At 34.8% G+C, this 19,530-nt stretch overlaps 1 protein-coding gene across 2 annotated transcripts in view; it reads right to left on the bottom strand.

Annotated features, from left to right (window-relative positions):
• FBXW7 (F-box and WD repeat domain containing 7) overlaps positions 1-19,530 on the bottom strand; it is a 122,433-nt gene that overhangs the window by 75,603 nt on the left and 27,300 nt on the right. For both annotated transcript variants that reach the window (XM_026668751.2, XM_087963026.1), the window contains one exon: positions 1,740-2,276. In XM_026668751.2, coding sequence (XP_026524536.1) covers positions 1,740-2,207 — 468 coding nt within the window. In that variant the 5' untranslated portion in view covers positions 2,208-2,276. The remainder of the gene's footprint in view (positions 1-1,739; positions 2,277-19,530) is intronic.

The following is a 19,530-nucleotide window of genomic DNA, read 5'->3' as shown; positions in this document are numbered from 1 at the left end:
CTTTATGCCAAATCAAGCCAGCCCCATCTGGCCCAGCAGGCAGGACAGGCACACGTCATCATGAGTGGGACCAAGAAGACCTTGGTGAATGTCAGCAAGGGCAGCGGAAGGGCAGGATGGCAGGAGGCCAAAAGGGCACAGATGGCAAAGTAGGCAGGGTGAGTTGCAGCTACCCTGTGGTTTAAAAGCAGGAGGGCTGACAAACACCTGGATTTTGATTACTTGGGGTGTGAATTCAGGGGTGCTGCAATAGCCATAACTTTGGGCACAATGTAAGTCTCATCATTCAATGTCGTCACAACTTCAGTCATTTAACAAATAGTCGTAAATCAAGGACTACCTATACAGATTTTTCCCCACTTCATATCTTAACATAAGTGATTACATTTCTGTCGTTACTTACACTGTGGATCCCTTTTTCACCTTCACAGCACTTGAAATAGTATTTTCGTTCCAATAGTAGGTTTCAAATTAATTTCAGTAACTCACAGGCTGCCTCCCTCACATCTTACCTGTTTGTGCTTGGAATGGAACAATTAATCTACAAAGCATCTTCACAAGTATGTTAAACTACATCTGGCAGTACTACTAGAAGCTACCTACCTATCCAACTATGGCATGCATAAAAACAAACCACAGCAACCTTTGTGATGGCTAGCTAACATATCCTGTTTTTTTAACTTAATTCTTTTAATTTGTAAATACTTCAAATGAAAAATGAAAAACTTCAGTGACATTGGCAGACCTGAGAATAGCGGACTCTAGAACTGGAACAATTCCTCTTTGGGTTTCCTTTTTTTATGGCAAAGAATAAAAGGAAAGGTAATCACAGCTGTATTCTATGTCAGGGATCAGCAACAGGAATCACGCTTTATATTTTTGGGGTGAATGTGATAATGCAAAGTAAATAGAACAGATTTTTTAAAATAGCAATTGTTTTTGAGAGGCCGTCTTAGGGATTTTTTTCTTGCTTTTTAAAGCTATTTTAAGCCTATTTTTGGAATTATATTAACATTTTTGGATACTTCTCAATTCAGAATGGCAGGGAACTATAATACCAGTTTTAACAACTCTGGTGAAAGGCTGATCTAGAAGACCGTGTCCAATATATATGAGTTTGCACTGTGTTTTAAGTGAATTCACCCATGATAGTAATGATTACAAATTACAATTAAGGCATTTCTTCTTAAACAGTTTAAACCATGGTTCACATTCAGATGTCATGCTAGATTTAACCACATCATGGCTTAGCAAGTCAAGTCATGCAAGCAAAATCACAGATAATTAAATTCCTAATTTCTAATATATAAAAACCAGAAACACTAAAATGGAAAACATTTTCTTAACAAAACATCCGAATATCAGAAAAAACATATTTTATTATTGCAACCAGGTTTTGACAGCCTATTTGCAAATACAGAATTATAAACAAAAGTAAGAAGTTAAAATATTTTCCTGCAAAATCTGATGTTTGAGAAATTATGAGAATAAGCCTATTTAGAATTATGAACATTTAGTTCAAAAATTAGGAAAAATGCTCTGACTTAAACCTTAGTACAGATTTTTAAGAAAGCAAGAACAGAAATAGTAATGCTATTTTTATTTAGTTATAGATATGCTTTCAAAGAAAAATGTTTGAATGGTGCTACAAATAGTTGATAAAAATAGAATATATTCATCTTGGGAACTTTACTCTCTACATTCTAAAACTATACTTAGAAGTATTTAAAGTTACTCACCTTAGATTTAATATAGAATGGCGATGACTGCTGATGTATTGCTAAGTCCATGTTACCATTTGAATTTGTGATACTGTTACAATTAGTTTGCTCATCTCTGCTGCTTTCATCGGATTGATCAAAATCATCACTGTCTTGGTCCATTTCTTCTTCTTCCTCCATGTCCTCCTCTTCCTCTGGTATGCCAGTATGTTCATCTTCTTCCTCCTCTTCTTGATCTTCATCTACTTCAATAAATCTGTTGTTGTTTTCTTCCAACTGAGATTCATTTCTATGACACAGTCCAGGTTGGCCTCCACCAATTTCCCCATTTCTTGCAACAACTTCATCTTGTTGTTGTAACTGTTGTTCCTCCTCCACAACTCGATTCATCTGCTCTTCATCCACTTGGCTTGATGAAGTATTACCTCGAATAGACCCACCAGTTCGTCGTCTCTTGCTGCCAACAGATATCAGTTCCTGATTCATTTCCAAAAGCCAGTTTGCTACTTCTTGGACCTTCCCTAAACTATCTGAAGATGCAAATGTTTTTACATTCTGAGAAGAGAAAAAGAAGAGAATTGTCACAATTATAAACTTTATTATACTCTTAATTATATAAATCTAAATAGAAAGGATATCTCCTCTTAACACGGAATACTTCTGATGTAGCATGTCAACTTAATTTTATATTGCAATGAACTTATTGCAAACAAAATCTTGTTCCTATGCATTTTAATAAATATTCTGTTTTATGTATTAAATTAAATCTAAGTGGTATAGGAGGACATATTAAGAACAAAACACTATATTCCCACAATAACACAATAAGAATCTTATAGACTATTGCACTGAAATTTGACATAGATGATAGTGTCAAGTATAATGAAAATATTTTAAATAATGACATCCACTCTTGAAAAATCTATTTCACAACTGATTATGGGATGTATTTTCTCTAATTGTGGAAATACGTTAGGGGAATGGAAATGCATAAAATAATATATACATATGTGTAACTGACAACATAAAAACCATTAAAGATTTACAAACTTATACATTTGGCTAAAAGATTACAAAAGTATTAACAATTCAAAAACCATTTTGTAAATTCTTAAAGAATTTCAACTGTTCTAGTTAAGAGCCATGATGGCACAGTGGTTAGAATGCAGTATTGCAGGCTACTTCTGTTGACTGCCGGCTGCCTGCAATTTGGCAGTTTAAAGCTAACCAGGCTCAAGGTTGACTCAGCCTTCCATCCTTCTAAGGTCGATAAAATGAGGACCCAGATTGTTGGGAGCAGTAGGCTGACTCTGTAAACAGCTTAGAGAGAGCCATAAAGTGTAAGTATATAAGTTTAAGTGCTATTGCTATTAAAAGTATTGCCATAACTGCTCAGGACATTTTATAATCCAAACTAGGTAACATTATCAGTGCTCAGTTAGGTAACAAAATGTCTGCAAGAAAACAACCAAGCTCAGATAACATCAATATATACCACATGAAGCTATAAGAGTAGGCACTGTGTTGCTATAAGCCTGGAAATATATGCATGCTCAGCAAATGTCAATTGAACTTCAAACACATGTTGAATATATTGTAAGAGAATCAATAAAGGAGAATATTTGTAGCTCAGGGTTAAAATGAGGGATTCTCGGTTTCACTAGCACTGATGATTATCTAGTGAACACTAGTCACTAGCACTGATGATGTTACTTAGTTTGGTAATGAAACGCCTGCAAGAAAACAACCAAGTTCAGACAACACCAAAGACCATTCACTGTAAGAGAAATCAGCACTAGTCCTTTCCTTCATACTACAAGATCAAGCTCCACCTACTTACACATTGTCAGAGGCTGTAACAAGCAGGGAGAGTGAAAATTATTCATTTATTCATTCATTCATTCACTTACTTATTACTTATTCACTATTCGTTAAATTTGTTTGTTGCACATCACCATGACAATGAAAAAACAATGAAACTGTGATGATCATAGCAATTGAGATATTGTTTTTGTTGTTAGATTCCCAAATTAAAGCTTGATTTCTATGAGACAAACAAAACTGCAATTGTATTATTAACCTATTAAATTTTTAATCTGACTTAAATAAAAATTAATTTCCAAACATCTGTGAAAAGGAATTAGCATGCAATGTTTATACTGAGAATTCAGTCTTTATAACAAAAGTAACACACTACATACCGTTTTATAGACATTAAAAAATATAAAATCATTCCATGTTAAGTGAAATTAAATATTTATAATAAAAGCATGACAATAAAATTTTCATATTATTCTAAATTTATTAAAAATGTAAGTTATACATGATTTCACCATAGCCTGATCTTTCTACTGTATAGGTAGTCCCCAGGTTACAACCAAAATTGGAACCGGAATTTTAGTCATTAACTGATGTAGTCATTATTTTTTATTAATAAAAGTTTTATTGTTTTTTAAGACAAACATAGACAAACACAACATAAAAACATCAAGCCATTTTCCATATATATACATACAGTGTGTCGGTTGGTTTACAAATTGTTTTGTGCTTCCACTTCGTCGTCTTCAATTAAAATTACATTGTATATGTTCTCATATTGTCAATCGCATATTCCTAAATACATTAATATCATTGTTAATCAATCATTTGACTATACTATTATTCATTCATGTTTTACAAGATAATCCATATTTACTTAATTTGTTTTATGATAGTTCATATTATCATCTCAAATCTATCCTATAATCATTTTGTAGATATAATAAAAATACATCTTTATATATTCATTATGTTCTCAAAATCTACATATTTCATTACCATGTTTTATTGTCTAACCATTGATAGAATAGATCCCAAATTTTATAAAATTGTTTATCTTCTTGTTCTCTGATTTCAAATGTCAATCTACTCATTTCAGCACATTCCAATATTTTCTTAAGATGTAGTCATTATTTTAAACTGTCACTAAATCATCACAAATCAAGGACTAATAATTCTATTTTGTCCTATTTTATTTCAATTGGTATTCTGATGTAGCAGGGTATTTACTATGTTCTATTGCGTTACTGTAAAATATATACAGTATTTGTCAATTGGGTTTTACAAACACTGTGAAATAAATACCAGTAGTAATCCCTACTGAATATTTTGATATAGTAATTGACCCCAATCCTAATTTTTAAAAAATATTTAAGAACTGAGATGGATTGAAAATAAAAGTGCACATTAAATAGTTTTAAAGCCACTTGTCATCAATCTCATAGTATAAGCATACCGTATAAACAAACACTATTCTGAATATAAAAATATAAATGACATTGAACTCAATGAACTTTTTAAAATTTTATACATTTGTATAAAACAAATAAAAAGGCATATGTGCTATTAAAATATTTAAAGTTGTAAATATTTTCTTAAATATTCATTTTAAATTTAAACTAAATCTTCAGTTCAAAAGAGTAATTTCCAATAGTCTCCAGAAGTATGAGACTATACTTTAAATCTTTATGGCTTTTTTGGCTTTACTGACTGTAGGAGTAAGATTTGTAGACCTAGAAGAAACAAGATTATGGAATATTAATTTACATTAAAGGGTAATAAAGAACTAGCTATTGACATTTTTAATTGGCTAAGTATAAAACATTAGCATAAAACTGGATGAAAATATGGCAAAGACTGGAAGAAACATTGGGATTCAATTCCTCCAGTTAAACTAAACTGTTTTAGAAATTCCATCATGCATTTAAGGAATCGTAATCAAGACATCAAAGCCAAAGAATCTTTGACCAGACAGAAGTACTATTTGGGTGTTTAAATTCTGACCCAAAAGAACCCCCCCCCCCCCCACAATGACAATATGATACAACACTGAAAAGCCAAGTAATTTAATTTGTTAATAGGAGATACAGCACCAATTGATTCACTGTAATGAGAATGCTATATCTGAACAAAAAATAACAATTAAATAGTTATTGTATGATTCTATCGGAGATGTTATGAAATGCTTTAGCTTGCTATAGTATACTATTACTCTTGTATTGCTTAATTTTGTTCCCTAGTAATATACAAAAACAACACACTTTTATTTACTGAATTTCTCTTGTGTATGCAATGTTATCAAATTTGACTTCAAGCTAGACTAAAAATGAGAAACATATCACATCAGATGCATTTGCACATTACTCCACTAGAGGGTAGCTTGTTCTGCTTATTAAAGTAACTGACAGATTATTTTAAATAAACATGTTACTGAAATCATCAAGTAAGAAACCTCCACGAGCTCATTAATGTGTTTTTAAAATACATCTTTTATTCAAATGGAAACTAAACAATTAGTATACAAATCTCAGAAATATCTATAAAGAAATATTTTTATATATTTGTTTCCATAAATGTTAAATTTGTTTTAGGTTGCCTAATCCTAAGTTTATCTTAATTATATTAATATCTATTTATTCATGAAATAAAGTTTCATCAGCTGAAATCACAGGACATTGTGCTGGAGAGAAGATTTTTTTTCTTAATTGTTGGGAGCTACCTAAAATTAGAATACAAAGAAAGGCCAAATACATAGTTACTAGGACATATTATGGGTTATTCTATCAGAATTACAACCAATTTAGAAGTCCAGATTCCTAATTTTCTTTCTATTCAATTTGATATATCTATCATGGGTAAATCTGGAACATATATTTTCTATACATCTAGGAAAAAAGGATTCAAATTTAAGGATACCTCTAGATCTTTCTTCCAGTCTCCTAATCAGAGCTACTTAAAAATTAGTTTTGCAATCAAGAAACCAGGTTCAACTCGTGCTCCTTTTACTTCACAGAGTTTAAAAAAAAAAAACTAGAAGTAATCTTGACTCATGACTGGTTGCTTAGCGACTGTGCAAAGTTACAATGGAACCCCCTCCCAAAAAGCTATTTACGACAAGTACTGAAGTTATGACCCTCCCCACAATCATGTTGGGCGGTTTGGCAACTGGCTCACATTTAGCATCAGTTGTAGCACACCCTGGTATAAATGACTGTTCTTACACTTTTTTTCTGAAAACCTGCATTTACTTCCAGTTTTGCCAGGCTTACTTACGGTTGTAAGTTGAGGGCTACCTATATTACTATTTTTTGGAAAGTCTTGAATAATATTTTTTAAAAGGTTTTCATGAGCATGAACAACTTGAAATTGAGTTTGGAGAAGAAGTGGAAGTATGAGTTTAGAAACTAACTATTTGCTGACTGTTTTTATTTGTTCTGGTCTCAGGGTCTATGACTCTAATAATAAATTGAATTGAAATTGAACTATTCTGGACAGAAGTTTGCAAAATCAGGTTTGCATTTCTCTCAAGTGACCAAACATATATTGCTAACCGGGCAGGTTCATGCAAGAAATGCTTTTTACTAGTTTAGACCAGTATGTGTACTTTAAACTGAACGGGAATAGATGTAATTTCAATTATTCATGGTAACATCATTAGGCTGGACTAATGTAATTCACTCCCTTTCATATCATCATCATAGACAGGCTAGCTGAAGAAATGGGGGAATTGTCTATGCAGGTTGGAAAAGGATGATTTATTTGTATGAGGTATAATAACACAAACATGATCCATGCTTAATCAGAGGCAAGGCTTGTCTACTTCAACATCCTTTCTCATGCAAGCTAGATGTATGTAAGAAGAAAAAAATGTAACAGATTTTTCTGATTCATAACTCCCTGAAGAAAACTTCTAATAGTATTTATATATATATATATATATATATATATATATATATATATATATATATATATATATATATATATATATATATATATATACTGTGTTTCTCTAAAAATACGCCCCCAATAGGAAGACCCAGCATGTTTCCAAAAAAATACACCACAAGCCAGGCAAACACCTGGCACAAACAGATCCCCCTGATACCTCCAGCTCAAACACACCCCAACCAGGCACCCAGATGAAACCCAGCTTCCTAACTAATGATAGCTGTCCATTTACCCGAAGCCAAGCTGCACTAAAGGCCTCCAATAAAGTAACACAATGTTGCCAGCCAATCAAGATACAAAAAGAGCCAAAAAAACAGACAGAAGATATTAGAAGCAGAACACAGCAAACTCCAAGACCAATAAACACAGACCAAGACTCTCAACCAATCAGGATGAAGAAAAAAACATTCTGGCACAGCAATAGGCTGCCCCAAATTTAAATCTGAAACCACTGTAAAAGTCTAACTCACAGACGAACACAATACAAAAGCCTGATGATGACAGATGAGATTCTGCTGAAACGTTGCTACAACTTTAAAAGCACCACTACTATGACGTGGGAAAATACCCGAACAAAAATACATACAAAATTGGGGGGAAGGCGGGGGAAATTTGCCATTAGGAGCGCCCCACAGGCAGCTACGCCTCACCATCAGCCGCTCCTAACAGCCGATCATGGCAGAGCGCGGAGGGCTCCCTAACCCCACCAAGCGCCTTTGCTGCAGACCCGGGTCAGCAGGCAGGCAGCATCGGTGTGGATGTCCGCCAGCAGCATTTCAGCTGCTCCTCAGGCCTCCGTAGCTTCCATGGTTCCCACCAGTGCTGGCGCCTCTCTCGCCAGCGCTGTCTCCAACAACAGTGTCTGAGTCGCTCCTGCTTTTCCCCCATCCCCATAACAACAGGGGAAAAAAACATTTTGGGGTACCTGGGAGCGTTGCGCACTGCGTTTTGGTTTAATCCCGACTGGCTGGATGGGTGTGAGAAGAGCCAAGCAAGCGTCTCTGCTGCTGCTACCCTTGGTGCTCCAGCCTCGGGCTCTGCAAGTTTCCAAAAGTCCCCGCCGCCCGCCCGCTGACCCGGGTCTGCAGCAAAGGCGCTTGGCAGGGGTAGTCAGTCCTCCGCGCTCCGCATGATTGGCCGTTAGGAGTGGCTGGTGGCGAGGTGTAGCTGCCCGCAGGGTGCCCTATACACACACGCACGCGCGCACACACACAAAAATGCCCTTTCCACCCTTATGGTCTGTGTCTTCCTCAATCTCAGGTCTTCTACCTGAAGCCTCTCAATTTAGGAGTCTCAATCATGAGTGATCCTACTACCACAGGGACCACTTTCGTTTTCACTTTCCATATCCTCTCCCACTCATGACTTTCCTAGTTCATGCATCATATTTTGAGGTGCGCAGGTGAAGCATTAGGGGGGCTTTGCGCAAAGGCCCCTTGTCAATCCTGAAGCTGACCTGACTGAAGCCAATTTTGACTGCTTCGGTGTTGCCACACTACAACTGAGGGACAGGGAGGGGGATTCTGTAACCAAAACAAAGTATTTTCTCTTGAAAACTAAGAACATTCTCACACCTGGTCAGAGGAAGGCGGAGTGATGCTACCCGGTTGCCATACCATACCCAGATTGGACCATATGACTGATTGTTTTGAGAAAGTAGAAAAACTTTTACTTCTAATTAGATGAAAACTGTGGGAGTCTTCAGAGTTGGTTTTCACCAGATCTGTGCCAATATGATATTTCCAATAAAGCAATTCTTTGAGGAATCTGCTTGCCATGGAGATTTGCTTGATATGGATTTATTACTTGGAACCCTGACATTAAACTGACTCCTAACACCCCTACTGGTAAGTTAGGTACCAGCAGTGATTTTGACCACCACGACCGGTCTCCTCCATCAAAGGTAACACTCTAATCACTACACTATCCAGGCACTATTACATATATTAAAGCAGTACTACTAATTATACTAAGGTACTAGATAACCAATATAACTAGAATCCACTAAAGTTCTTAGATAAATGAGATTTTTAAACTATTATTTCATGCTTTGTAAAAGGATGTACTGTATACATAGAACTGAAATTAATTAATTAAAATACACACACAGAGAGAGAGAGAGAGACAAAGTATATATATGGTATTCAGCTTTGTTCGGGTATTTTCCCACGTCATTACAGTTCTGCTTTTAAAGTTGTAGCAACGTTTCGGCAGAATCTCATCTGCCATCATCAGGCTTGTGACCATCATCTGCCATCATCACAAGCCTGATCATGGCAGATGAGATTCTGCCGAAACGTCGCTACAGCTTTAAAAGCACAACTATAATGACGTGGGAAAATACCCGAACAAAGCTGACTCTATACCAAATTAAATATATATATATATATATATATCTGCAAAATATATTAATAAAATATATATATATATATATATATATATATATATATGCAGGTCTTGGCGTGTTCGGGTCTTTTCCTGTGTAAGATTGAGAGTATCTTGGTGAGGTCCCACTTGCCATCTTCAGGCTGGTGCTTTCGGCTTCATGGTTGTGCAAGCAAAGCGTGATCAGAGCTGCCATCTCTCTATAAATACTGGTGGGGAAGTTGGCTGTGTTGTCATTTCTTGATTGGTTGATGGAGTTGATGTTTGCAGATTGGCTGGCTTTTTCGTAAGAACATGTGTGGCTGAGGTATTGACTGTGTGTCTATCAGCCTCCTGGGTTGTAATGACCTGGGTAATGGGCTGTGTGATGACCTTCTGAGTTCTATTGTTGTGACATCCTGGGTCTTGTGCTCTAATCTCCTGGGTTGTTGGCTGTGTTGTAACATCCTGAGGTTTTGTGGTGTAACCTCCTGAGTTCCGTGATGTGATATCCTGAGCGGGTGGCTGTGATGTGACGGATATCAGGAGATATATATATATATATATATATATAGATATATATATATATATAGATAGATAGATAGATAGATAGATAGATAGATAGATAGATATAGATATAGATATAGATATAGATATAGATATAGATATAGATATAGATATATAGATATATAGATATATAGATATATACATGCATACATACACATACTTACATACATACATACATACATATACATATACATACATACATACACACACACACACACACACACACACACACACACCATTTGTTCTGTCATGTACTAAAAAATATTAATTACAATTATGTGAATAGAATAGAATCAAAACAAAACTCTGCTAGTCTGACTGGACATTCCAGAAGGCAATTCTTTTTAATTAAGATGTCACTATTTCATTCTTTCCATTCATTTATCCAGCAGTAAACATCACAGGATTGTTTCTACTTTTCTCCCAAATTAGTTATCCTACCTTCTCTTTAAAGGCTGATCCCACCTTCCTAGAGATTAATAGTGTTATTTGATGTCAGGATTCATCTTTAATACAGAACTTATATATGTACTTTATACCCTTTAATGCATTTTAAAATTCCAAATAAAAGGGTCAGCAAAAAAAGACATGTAGATTAATTTATATTCTAGCTTCCTGTATTTCATTTGCTAATTTCTTTCCTCCATGAATCAAATATTTAATATTAATGGCCAAATCACAGAATAAAGGTTAACAGTTAACCAAAAAAAAGTATATAGGAATCAAAATTCTTTTAATAAGAAGACTAAGATGAGGTAAGTGAATACGATAAATATAGCATTTTTTAAAGAAAAATTGGGCAGTGTAGAAAAGTGATAAAAGATAAAATTACTGGGACCAAAATGTAAAGTATATTATTACCATAGAGCTATGGTAAAGAACAAATCACCGGGGCCTGATGGATTACATCCCAGAATTTTAAAGGAGGTCACCTCAGAACCACTGCACCATATCTTTCAAAAATCCTGGAGCACCGCAGAACTACCAGAGGACTGGAAAAGAGCTGATGTGGTTCCCATCTTAAAAAAAGGGGGGGGAAACAGACCCAGGAAACTATAGACCAATCAGCCTAACATCAATACCCGGGAAGATACTGGAAAAGATAATAAAAAAAACAGATCTGCCAACATCTAGAAACAAGTAAAGTAATAACTAGCAGTCAGCATGGGTTTGTTAAGAAGAGATCATGCCAAACCAATCTTATTTCATTCTTGAACACAGTGACTAAATTAGTAGACCAGCAAAATACTGTGGATATAATATATTTAGATTTCAGCAAGGCATTCGACAAAGTAGACCACAACCTACTTCTTAGTAAGCTAGAAAAAAGTGGAATAGATAGCACCACCACTAGATGGACTCGCAACTGGCTGGCAAACCGTACTCAATGAATAATCCTTAATGGGTCTAAGTCTACATGGAGGGAAGTAAGCCGTGAGGTGCCACAAGGTTCCGTCTTAGGCCCAGTACTCTTCAATATCTTCGTTAACGACTTAGATGAGCGAACAGAAGGGGAACTTTCCAAATTTGCAGATGATACTAAGCTGGTAGGAATAGCTAACAGCCAAGAAGATAGGCTCAAGATCCAGATGGATCTTGACAGACTTGAACACTGGGCCATATCTAACAAAATGAAATTCAGTGTAGAGAAAAGTAAAGTCCTACACTTAGGCAAGAAAAACCAAAAGTACACATATAGACTGGGTGAAACCAGGCTCAATAGCAGTAACTGTGAGAGGGATCTTGGAGTCTTAGTGGACAACCAGCTAAATATGAGCCAGCAGTGTGCAGCAGCAGCCAACAAAGCTAATGCAATCCTAAATTGTATTAACAGAGGGATACAATCAAGATCAAGGGAAGTACTAATACCACTCTATAAAGCCTTAGTAAGACCACACCTGGAGTACTGCATCCAGTTTTGTTCACCACATTATAAAAAAGATGTTGAGACTCTACAAAAAGTACAGCGAAGAGCAACCAGGAAGATTAGGGGACTGGAGGCTAAAACATATAACGAACGGTTGCAGGAACTGGGCTTGGCTAGTCTCGTAAAGAGAAGGACCAGGGGAGACATGATAGCGGTCTTCCAATATTTGAGGGGCTGCCACAGAGAGGAAGGGGTCAAGCTATTTTCTAAAGCACCTGTAGGCCAGATGAGGAATAATGGATGGAAACTGAACAAGGAGAGATTCAACCTGGAAATAAGGAGAAACTTTCTGACAGTGAGAACAATCAACCAATGGAACAGCTTGCCCTCAGAAGTTGTGGGAGCGCATCACTTGAGACTTTCAAGAAGAGACTGGACTGCCATTTGTCAGAAATGGTGTAGAGTCTCCTGCTTGGGCGCGGGATTGGACTAGATGACCTACAAGGTCCCTTCCAACTCTGATTATCTGTTATCTGTTACCTAAAAATTATTCTTCTAACTGTACATCATCTTTATATTTAGTAACAGCTGAAGCAGCAATATAGATGCCTCACAGAACTAATTAGATTACTTTCTGTTTCAAGGTAAATTGATATATGCACTCCAAAGAAAAGAACAGTCATAAATGCCACCAATTTAATCTATTAATGTAATGAGATTTAAACTTTCCAGATGAATGAAATGAAATGAGGCCAAGAATATATTCAACCATTAACATAACTAAAACAATTTTATTTCTTATAAATAAGATTTCCTGCCACCATACAACTGTTTAACTTCCAGAACAGTTTCCTTTTTATTATAATATATAATGTAAATGCACATTTATGCAGGCTTTAAAAGAGGAATCCAGAATTCACAAGTAGCATGGAAAAACTTATTCTCTCTCTCCCTCCCTCTCTCTCTCTCTCTCTCTCTCTCTCTCTCTCTCTCTCTCTCTCTCTCACACACACACACACATACATACATACATACATACATACATGTAACATTTTTATGGCAAAAGAAACAAAGAATTGTGCTGATATGAAGTGAAAGTCTTAAGTGATCCACCTCTTGGCTTAAAATAATCATTCTATAATTTCACATTTCACTTTTTCAATACATGCAAGAATGTATTTTAGCAATGGTTACATATTTCAGCTACTAAATATACTGTACATGTAAAATAGAAGTAGAAACAAACTATTTGTTAATATAAATCTAATTTCTAGTTTATTTTCATATCTATATCTTTTTTGTGTACGTGCTTTCTAGTGAAGAATGCTTGCTCGTTTCACTAAAAATTGTTGCAGTGTCCCTAAAGGTAGTCTTTTTTTTTCAATCTAATAATATTTTTTTCTAGAACGGATTCTTCTTCCCCTCAAGTTGTTTTCAGGAGATTCCAAAAAGGCCAAGATTCCTCAATATATCACACAGCTGCTTTTGGGACAAAAAACTTGCTTATCATGCTATTTCTTGGGTGCTATTTCATTTTGATATTGGAAGTAAATCACTGCCATTAGAGCAGGCTATTAGGGATCTTTCTCCCATCATAAAATCAATGTATAGAGCATATTTCCAGACTGAAATTCTGAGGACAGGGTTTTTCTTTTGTTACAAAGATCACTCAGGGAATTTTTCTGACTGAGCAGCTTGGTATATAAGTTTTAAATAGATCCTTCTGAATACTGAAGAACCATATAGAATAGAGTTAACCATGGACAAATAAAAGAAACAAAATAGTCTGAATAGTTTTTAGTTTTAATTGCGCCACATCAGTAGACGCTTCCTAGCAGATTCAGTGTTGGGTCTTCATATATTGGGACACAAGGTAATGCAGGGAAAAAAACCTAGAACAACATACTTCATAATTGTGAGACAACCAACTTTTCCATTCTACATTATGATAGGAAAGCAATAACACTAGAGGACAATAATTATCGTGCCCTACTTATAAAAGGGCCATTTCAGCAGAGACTGAAGCTAAAGAATGTGTTTGTAAGAGGAGAAACAGTGAAAAGGAAGAAGCCAATTATTAGTAAAGGTCAGGACTGAATGTAAAAGGAGAGCCAGTTTGGTGTATTGGTTAAGGTGCTGATCTGGAGACTGAATTCTAATCCTGCCTTAGGCATGAACTACTCCTTTCTATGTTGTTACAGGAAAATGAATATTCCGTCACAAAGCATTATTTTCCTTTAGGGTTTATCCCAATCCCAATTTCCTTTAGTCCTATTCTCTACCATTTTCAAAAATGCAAACACATTTGTTTTTCATTATACTTTATTTCACCTGTGTTTCACTGCCAATATAGTTACAGTAAGATATAAGTTACATGCAAATGTGATTCAAATGTGACTCTGGAACTTCAGAACTTGATGAAGATTGGCCCTGACAATGAAGTGAATGTGTCCTCTTACAGAAAGCATACTAAACATGTGAGCCATCATACATTGTTCAACTAGCATAAAAAGTTGCATGTTGTCAGAAAACTTGCCTTTACTCACTACATTTAGCCATCTTGTTGATGCATTCATTTACAATTATCTAACTATAGTCTGTTCTCAGGACAATGTTTTCTGAAGTATATTGTAAACAATAGTTCTTTTTAAAATGCAGTTGAAATAAAATATTGTAATTATTATACTGGTGTTTAGAAGGTATTTCAATTCATGCTCCAGGGATTGATAGGTTTGAAGAGGAAGAAAAGTAGTGTGATGCCTTAAAAATATACTAACCCGCCCCACAAAAAGAAAAACTTGAAGCCATTAAGACAAAATGTTAATATCTATGCCATCTGTGTAATTATATTATGCTATTTTATATATAATTTGAAGGAATTAGACAAACACACCCATTAGAACAAATAATTTTAACAAATAATTGATATGTGGTTTAATCCAATGCCCTCCAGATGTTTTGAACCACCGTTATATGGCTTTATGGCAGTTTTAATTCCAAAATTGTGGAAACCACCATCTGGTATACATTTACTTTGAGCAGTCTGAAGACAGGAATACTGTAGACAGTTCAGATCACCTTCTGGTACAGATATAACACTATGAAATATTCAAGTTACAAAGCACAAACATCAAAAAATACAAAAATAAAGATCTGATAGCTAGGTTCTCTTATTGATTCTTTCAATAAAGAATCTGAAACTCAGTAGGTTTCCTCTATCTCTGGGATCTCCTATTTTGCCATCCAGGTATTGTTTATGTAAGCTAACTGCATTTCAATTCTTTTATTCTGATTTAATGATCTTATTCATAGTGGCCTGGCTACTGTTAAGTATCCGCAACTAAAATTCCAGCATTCAAAGTAAGCATGATATTTAGACAAGACATGTGTTTAGAAAAAGGATAAAACCCCAAATAATTTGGGGAGCATTTTCCTATCGGTCACTATGAAAACACATCAAAATAAGGATTCTCAGGAATCTACATCATAAGACTCAATAGTGTTATACCAAATGCAATACCACTGCAATACATGCTACTGCTAAAAAGTGTCCTTTCACAGTTTGTAGAAGAGAGGTAAGCAATCAAACTTACTAAAATTTTTGACAAAGAAGAGAGAAAAAGCTACCTTCAGAAAACTGAAAGGTGTCATATTGTAGATGGTCACCTATTGTCACCTGCTCCAGAGGGTAAGATTAGAACTAACAAGATATATTTTCAGGGTGTAGATTAGATATTAAGAAAACCTGTACAAATGAGATATTGAGAAAAACCTGTTAACAATAAATACTATCAGTCAGTGGAATAGGCTGACAGAGTGATTTCTTCCCCTTCACTGGAGGATTACAAGCAGGCTAGATAGTTATTTTAGATGGCACAGTAGTGAATCCTGTAGTGTGCAGGGGATTGGATTTGATCTTTAGGTCCTTTCCAACTCTGAGGCTTAAATATATTTTTGAACCCAAAGTTTTACAATGGTAATGTACAGGAAAAAAAATTTCTTTAGAACTGAAGAAAGAGGAACTTATCTATTAAGTCATATTTTCCCATGAATAGCTACTCTCATTTACTTTTAACTTTTTTCTATTTTTTTAGAATATACAAATTCGGTGGAACCTATTAGTTATTTGATCACTAAAATAAAGTAGATTAAATAAATTAAAACCTCAATATCTAAATAGGGTGTTTTAGAAAAACCTTAGGAGGCCATGGTGCTAATCATAATACATCTGACTGAAATTCACAATCTGATAATAAATGGCACTGCAGTATGTACTATACAAAATCTCTTCATCTCAAAGTTGCTATTGGTAATCCTCAACTTACAATCACAATTGAGCCCAAAATTCCTGCTGCTAAGCAAAACATATATTAAGTGAATTTTGTTCCATTTTACGTCCTTTCTTGCCACAGTTAAGTGAATCACTATAGTTAAGTTACTAACATGATTGTTAAATGAACCTTACTTCCTTATTGACTTTGCTTGTCAGAAAGTCGCAAAAGGTGATCACATGACCTTGTCATAAATATGAGTCAGTTGCCAAGCATCTGAATTTTGATCATGTGACCATGAGGGTGCTGTGTGAAAAACAGTCATACTGTAACTTTTTTCACTCACTTTTTGTAACTCACTTTTTTCAGTGCTGTTGTAACTTTGGTCACTAAACTTACTGCTGTAAGTCAAGGACTACCTATGCTTCCTAATAGTTAAGAATTTCCTCCATACTTCCAAAGAAATTAAAAATAGTTCAGAATAACAACATTAGTGATACAAAGTAGCACAAATCCCATGTGAACATAAGAAAATGTATGTATATTTTCAGGAATTTGCAGACAATTGCTATGTTTAAGCACCTTTTTCTCTTTATTTCAAAATTCTGAACTGTATTATGAATGTGTGTACAAAAACACAGCCACATCAGCTGAACTGTTAATATAAAATAATGCTGTTTACCAATGTGTGTACACATGCACATATACAAAATAATATACTCATCCTTACAGGTGGATTCCTTGATGTGACTTAAGCCATTATGTCAATATGGATTCAAGCCAATCAAGTTTTCTCCTTCCACATGGCTATATCTATCTATGACAGAGTAATAATAATTATTAATCTAGCTTAGAGACACATTAGATATGATATGTTGATTCTTAAAGAACTATAAAAATGGCAAATATATTCAGATACTGAGAGAAGATTGGAGACACTGTACAAAAGAAAAAAACCAAAACACTCCATGGGGCATTTGTGCTATTTTAGTAATATCTGCCTATTTACTCAAGGATTGCATTTATGTGGCTTCCATTGGTTTTTGAATCAGGTGGTTTTCAGATCTCCCACATATCAAAGTGTAGAATAGCAACATTAAAAAAACAAATAAAACAGCAAAATATGTATGTATGCTTTGTTAAATTTATCAATAATACTTATTTAGTACCTAGATACTAACTTAAATTGCAAGTCACAACATTTAATTGTGTTAATAAGTTAATTTATTCATTGATTAAAAAAACAGAATAAATGTAAATTATACCATATTTTAAACAAGACATAAAATTGGGAATCACACACTTAGGACTGAAGAGAATATGCCAACTGCCCTGACTATCTTGGCTATAGTCAGTAATAGAAGGCATCTGAAACCCAACAACCTTGCAAAGCCACAGTTTTATTTTAAACCACAGATGGTCAAAGACATTGATCTTTCTTGTTGCCTAAGGATATTGTTAAAACTGGCATCATAAATATATATTTACAAAAACATAGACTAAATTCTACAAATTGTATTTTTAAAACTAGAACCCAAGTTCTAAAGAATATAATGCACATATAGGAGAACCGCAATAGAAAGAAATTAACCAATTTTAATTCAAATGAGACATTCCAGCATGTCTAACCCTCTTACAGCAACTTCATACTTTACTTCAGGATGTTCTTAAAGTATTCCACAATTCAGAGCAAGCAAGTGGTTATCAGGGAAGCTAGTAAATCACCTGATTCCATTATAAAATCAATTACTGCAGCACATTTCTTTTGCTACACAACCTAGAGATAGCAAAAGCATATTATATAGCTGCTGCAAGGTCAAGAAACCTAAAGGCACTTTAAAATGTGGCTTATATTTAGCTCAACATTGTATTCATATTAAAGGAAATATTTTAAATAAATCTAAATAATTACCTTCTTTGGCGGATTAGGATATTTGATGGATAATCTCTGCAACTGGTCTGATGTATGGCTGCAAGATAGGAGTTCCGAGCAGCAGGTCAAACGGCCCAGCCTCTTCATTAAAGAAGAAATAATGCTGCAGCCACAGCCACACATTGACTTGCTCATCAGATGAATTCATTCCTTAAGAAATCAGTACTGGTACTGGCCCATAAACAACCAAAATTGGCTGACTGCCTCATTCTGCAGCTTTCTGGCAAAAATTAATACTGCAAAAAAATTTAAAAAGTGGTTCTCTAAAGCTGATCCACTCTCTCTAAGCTAAGCAAAGCTTGCAATTTTAAAGTGCCTTTTACTACTACACTTCCATGAGAAAAGCAATTTTGATAATGTCTACTGCTTTGTAAAAGAGCTATTAACTAAAGTAACAGACACTATGCACTAAGTAGTTTGTTGTTTTGTAGCTTTATGTCTGCAATGACATTCTCTGTCCAAGTTATTCCCGCTCTGAAAGCTCAGTCCTTTAGCAGCCAACAGAAAATAACCACGCCCTGTTCTGTCCCATATTCACTATGAAAGATCCGCCTAATACCGGGGGGAAAAATTATTTGGCATTGGTAGGAGTAGAAACCGTGAGCAATTTAAATTACAATTGAAATATGATTTGCAAGAACTGCCATTTAAAGTGTTTAATAGATAGGGTATCTATAAATTACACTTAGAGTGATTTTTTTTTTTTTGCTCTGTTAAAACTTTGAAGTTCTGTCTTTGTTACAAATATAACTGTACTTGAATTAAAAAGTAAAAAGCTATTTTCTAAACATAAAGCTGAACAAAGAGACAACAATGCAAGACAACACAATAACAAAGAGGGAAACAAATTTCATCTAAAGAAAACCCAAAGTAATTAAAAACAAAATCCTTTCAAAGAAAATATTGTATTGTTATGCAATGCCAACTTAGACATCTGCTTGCAAACTATTTCATTTAAGTTGGAAAGAAAAGTAAATAAAAACAAAATGTATATAAAAGCGTGGATAAAATATTTAAAAAGTGGCCTAAATAACAATAATT

Source organism: Notechis scutatus, chromosome 4, assembly GCF_049901735.1.
Source record: "Notechis scutatus isolate UNSWTSFEM ecotype Mainland chromosome 4, rNotScu1.2, whole genome shotgun sequence".
In the NCBI taxonomy this organism is placed as follows: domain Eukaryota; kingdom Metazoa; phylum Chordata; class Lepidosauria; order Squamata; family Elapidae; genus Notechis; species Notechis scutatus.
Note: the sequence above shows the minus strand (reverse complement) of the source record. Positions and strands in the feature narration are given on the sequence as shown.